Consider the following 6,000-nt stretch of genomic DNA (forward strand, 5'->3'; position numbering starts at 1 on the left):
AAAATGTCTTTAAGTGTCAGGTAAGAAGAGTTATGCTTGATGTTTGCTTTTTTACCTCTCACACGTTGCACTCAACATAGTATGAAACTGTATTATTTAATCAACTCTAGCTTAATCTTTAAAAAAAGTTCATTAGATTAATGTTTTAAATATATAGATCCATATTCAGATAATTTTACACCTGACCTCAAAACTTTTAGTTAGTTGAAGTCAACTTGTTGCCAAATACATGCATACATATAACTGGAAAACATTCAAATATAAACAAGTGTAATAATCAGAGTAAAAAAATATATCGCATTAATTTTAATTAAAATTGATTAAGCATTTTAGAAACTGAATTTATCATAAATTTTAATGTCATATTTCAGTTTTAGTTTTATTGGAAGATGTTATTTTTGCTTCTTTTAGAGATGATATATGAGATTCAGAGATACAAGTGAAAGCTAAAATTTTACCGTTAATTAATTATAAATTTGTTACCAATTAAAAATTGTCAACATCTTGCATATAACACTGCTTGGTTTTAATTCTCCCATAATAGTTTGTATGCTATTTCAATGTTGCAATATGTGTATATTTGCTATATTCTTTCTTGTGGGAGATAAAAAAGTTCTAGATCTAACAAACAAGGTTTCTGAAATCTGTTATCGATTAATTCTTATTTATTTTTATGTTTAAAGAGAAAATATTTAATTATTAAATGTTTTATTACTACTGTAAAACTTAATGTCTCGATTCAGATAATTCTTTCTTTTGCCCTTTTTGCCAAGAATCCTCATTGACTTTAATTAATGACTTTTTTTTTCTCATTACAAGTGTAATTTCATTTGATTGAAAATTCTTTATGGCTTACTACATTCAGGTGTTAACCTGCACTTCATAGAAAAGATCTTGTATAATTTTTTTGAAAACTTGATCCTGTTGTTTTACCTGTTGGTTACTTTGTGATTAAAACTTCAATAGTCTTGTATAGAGCTGTTATTAGTTGGATCTCACAAGGGAGTTAGCCATTAGGTTACTATTATGAGGTTATTTTAATGTATATGATAATTTTATCATATAAACAATTCTCACTGATTGCTGTTTAAATGTTCAAAATGCTTTGTTTAATAATTTTCTTTATAGTTTTTCTGCATTGTCAACCTTATCTTTAGATTGTATTTTAAAAACTTTTACATCTATATTACATTTTGATTGGTTGAGCTTCATTTGTCATTGGATGTCATATTCCTAAGGATAATACTATCCTTAGGTTTCAAGTTTGGACCCAGTCTGAGAATTTGTACATATACATCAAGAATAAGGCAATTGATGACAATCACAGATCAAGTCTGTTGAAACAGAGTGCAGAAGTAAATGTTTTAATATATATACTAAAGATAAGAAGATTAGTAGTCCAGAAAGTTATAATCTTGTACATTCTCCTCTTCATTGCTGTGACTGTCTTTGCCGTCATCCTCATCATTGTCACTGACATTGTTGATGTTATTGTCATTGCCATCATCATCATTATTAATGTCATGTGTATTGTTGACACTGTTATCATTGTCATCATCATCATGCCTATTGTTATTTTGTTTTTCCATGTTGGCATGGGTTGGATGTTCATGTTATACAATACACATCATAGCCCCAGGTCATCCTACCCACTACCATTTCTTGGTCTCTTTTCATTCTTCTTGCATTCTCCATTTTCATCACACACTCCCAGATGCAGCGCAAGGGATTTTTCTACCATATACCTTACATTTCCTTTCATTTCTTTGTCCAACATTGCACACACATACATCAAATCCTGCACTCCTAAATGTGCATATTACATTTGAAAGAATTTCTTGAAAAGCATATTGTAAATCTGAATGATATTTTACTCATTTTCTGACTTAGTATTGTTGTGAATACAGAAATAAAAATTTGACTTGGTACTTCATTATTAAGTAATTAACACTATAGAAAAGTAATACTGAATTGATTCAGTTTTTTTTTTTTCTTTTGCTATAATTGCATAATTTGATATGGTTTATAAAATGGCCTCTCTTTAACTTTTGTCTTTTGTTCATTCTTTCTGATTAACTTCAACCTTTCATCTTGATTGCCAATGACTATGGCATTCCATGTTTCCTTTAACTGTCTGTACTCTGGGTTCTGGTATTGTGCATATGTTTCATTTAGTTCTTCTATAATAAAGGATTTGTCAATATTACTGAAAGCTTTTTTTTTATACATTTTCCAATGAAATATATTTATTTTACTTATTACCACTATTTTGCAAATTTGACTGTGTTTTGTAATTAATTGATTCCACTGACAAAAGAACTGTAGCAATCTTTTTTGCAGCAATCAAATAGTGGATATTAAGTGATTAAAAGTAATTCTGAATTTTTTTAGATTAAGCCATATGATGTTAACTTGTACAAACTAACCAACTTTGACTTAATGTTAAACTAATATCTGGGCTGGATATTGATGGTTCTTCAGTACCCATCCATCATAGCTTTAGCATGATATGATGATAAGCTATAATAATGAAATACATACATATGACTTGCTTGAGGCATCATTTATCAAAGGCTAAAATTGTTTTATTCTTCAATATGGAAAGGGCTGGTTGACAGCCTTATAACAATAGAGAGTCGTTGAAAGCTTTACACATCTTAATTCTTTTTGTTTTTGTTTAAGGGGAATTTTCTGTCTTAGTCATGGTATGCACTTTAACATTGCTGATGTATCACAATTCCATTCCTGTAATGTCAGTTTGATGTTTGATTTCAGTTCTATAGAGATCATTATGAATGAAAATGAGAGAGAGAGAGAGAGAGAGATAGAGAGAGAGAGAGATAGAGAGAGAGAGAGAGAGAGAGAGATAGAGAGAGAGAGATAGAGAGAGAGAGAGAGAGAGATGCTGAACTTCTCTAATGGCAATCCATTTAGTTCCGAGTCAAGCTTTTCTGCATTCATAAGAATAATTGACAATATTTTTATCTTACTTTCATTGATTTTTCAGTTAATTTCCTTTTTATGCATCATTTACTTTAAGTTAGAGATAGTGTGTGTATGTATGTATGTGTGTGTGTGTGGTCACTTCAAAACCATGTGGTCACTTCAAAACCCAGTTAATGATGTAGTAGTTGACTTAGAGTGAAGAAAGTTGACTTAGAGTAATGAAACTGAATGAGTGAAATTAAGTGGAGAAAGTAACAAGAGCTAATAGTGGAGAGTTGTCAAAGTAGAGATGATGTAAGCTTCTTGGGTTAGAGTTTTAAAAGTTAGACATCACAGATGAATTGATAGATATAGATGGCAGAAAACTGAGTGGGTATGTCATCATGGTAAAACTAGAATTAACTCTTTTGTTCCCACATTTCTGTTGAAATACACTCCTTTTGTTTCAGTTATTTTGAAAATAATGGAAGAATTTACAAAAATAGCAGTCATTATTAAGCTGGTGTTTGGCACATAAATTAACATGAAATTTTGATGGAATGTTATATTTAGTTTAGATCGCTTTAGAGCAGGAAGTTTGTATCATAGAATCAGTAGTGGTCTCAGGTAGACTGGTATCAAAAGGGCTAAACTGCTGCTGCTTATAGAGGTTATTATTTGAATTGATTCTATGATGAAAATCCAGTAAAATTTCTATAACTGGAATTGAAATATTTATCTATCATTAGCTTTGTTTTCATTTTCATCCAGAATTTAATAGAAAGGGATTGGCTTTTAAGTATCTACTTGATTAAATATTGAATTGAAATTCTTTAAAATATAATGTGAAAGGAAATTAGAAATTTAGGAATATTTCAATAATTTTAAATGACTTTATTTATATATATTTATTAAGTTTTTTTTTTTTTTTAATATTAGTATATTCATAGATGTAGAAAGTAATTTATATTTTTGATATTTTGAAAAATTTTTTTTTTTGTAGTTCTGTAAGAATTGCTACAATACCTGGATTTGGAACCATCCTAGAAAATGTTACTCTACGAGAGGTTTGTATATCTGTTTATACTCTAAATTTCCGCCATATTTTCTGTCTGTTTTCTTTATTTCATTATAAGAATTGATATTGAAATGTTTTTCCAAATTCATGTTTACATGAATGGTTGGAACTCTTCTTGATTTAAACTTATATTTTGCTAAGATATCCTACTTTATCAAGGCAAGTAATGAGTTCCATGTCTTGCTGTTCCAATTGATTATTTTCTCTCTGATGTTTTTCTTTTTCCTTTGTGGACCTGCCATGCAGATACATTTGCAGGAACCTGCTCTGCTCCTTTCTCTCATAGTAATTCCCTCACCCCCCTAACCAACCATAGGGCTCATAGTCCTGCAAACTGCATGGCAACCTCAGCAGTGCAAGCGGTGTGAAAAAAAGCATCCATCCACACTGTAAAGTGGTCAGCATTAAGAAGGACATTTAACTATAAAAACCATGCCAAAGCAGACATTAGAGTTTGATGCAGTCCTTGGACACATCAGTTCCTTTCAAACCATGCAACACACACCAGCATGGAATGTGGACATTAAATGATAACAATGATATATATGTATGCTTTTTATGATTTTCCTTAGGTGCAGCAATACTAATGACCAATTGTTAGAACTCAATATACATAACATTTAGAATAAAGCATTAGAGGAGGACAGAGTATAACATAAGTTATTGAATGGCAAGGGAACTGGAATCATGTAATCAACTTCATTGGTTTATTTCATTAATTTCTGTTATATTTCATTAATTTCTGTTGTAAGAAGCAGTGTTCTCAGAGCTGAGTGTTTGTGCAACATCTTATAGCTGAAACAGTTGTAGGTTAATGAAGGTGATTATGTAATTCCTGTTTTGTGTCATTCAATAAAACGTGTGTGTGTCTACAGATATCTACCTGAAATTATAGAAGCATACACTTGCCCCATGTCTTTTAAGTACTATCTACAATTGTCCTCAAACAATTTCATCTACAAAAAAATATTTTTCCCCTTCTGCATTTAGAAACCATATCAAAACTAAGAGGATTCAATTCCACATAGTAGTTCTTGCCACAGCTGGCTAATCCTAAACTCTGATCACCATTCCCTGCCATCACCATTTTAATGTCTGCTTTTCCATGTTTGCATGGGCCGGATGAAAGTACATTGGGGTAGAGTTTTCTATGGTCAGAAGCATTTTGTGTTTCCAGCCTCCACTTGCTTCCAAATAAGGTAATTAATAAACAACAATAAACAGCTTGGACATACTTACGTGGAGAAATGGAAACAGCCATACAGGGCTTCTATATAAAGTATGCCTACACACACAGACATGCAAACACAAAAATACATGTACTCATAGACAGATATGGCTGTGTGGTTGAGAATTTTGCATTCCAACCACATGGTTTCAGGTTCAGTCCCACAACATGCCACCTTAGGAAAGTTTCACACAGACACAGACACATACACACATATGTATAAATGTATTTATGTATATGCATATATATATATATGTGTGTGTGTGTGTGTATGTATATATATATATATATATATATATATATATATAATAACTAAAATTTACAGAAAGCAAAAAACAAAGGCAGGTGAAGGAACAACAAGGAGGTATATTAGTTTAACACTTGGGAAGAATGGAAAAGTCTTTTACGTTTCAAGCTTACACTCTTCATCAGAAAGGATTGAGAGGAGAAAAATAATGAAGAGAGAATGAAAAAAAAACAAAAACAGAGAGAATACAAAAAATGGAGAGAGATAAAATGTATAGGGGCTAATGGTTCAACGTGATGAAATGGTAGGATCATCATCATCATCATCATCTTCGTTTAATGTCCGCTTTCCATGCTAGCATGGGTTGGACGATTTGACTGAGGACTGGTGAACCGGATGGCTACACCAGGCTCCAATCTGATTTGGCAGAGTTTCTACAGCTGGATGCCCTTCCTAATGCCAACCACTCCGAGAGTGTAGTGGGTGCTTTTATGTGCCACCAGCACGAAGGCCAGTATATAT

At 31.6% G+C, this 6,000-nt stretch overlaps 1 protein-coding gene across 3 annotated transcripts in view; it reads left to right on the forward strand.

Annotated features, from left to right (window-relative positions):
* LOC106880460 (RAB11-binding protein RELCH homolog) overlaps window positions 1-6,000 on the forward strand; it is a 239,119-nt gene that overhangs the window by 114,640 nt on the left and 118,479 nt on the right. For all 3 annotated transcript variants that reach the window (XM_052967015.1, XM_052967016.1, XM_052967018.1), the window contains one exon: window positions 3,929-3,992. In XM_052967015.1, the coding sequence (XP_052822975.1) occupies window positions 3,929-3,992 (64 nt within the window). The remainder of the gene's footprint in view (window positions 1-3,928; window positions 3,993-6,000) is intronic.

This window comes from Octopus bimaculoides, chromosome 4 (genome assembly GCF_001194135.2).
Source record: "Octopus bimaculoides isolate UCB-OBI-ISO-001 chromosome 4, ASM119413v2, whole genome shotgun sequence".
Lineage (NCBI taxonomy): Eukaryota > Metazoa > Mollusca > Cephalopoda > Octopoda > Octopodidae > Octopus > Octopus bimaculoides.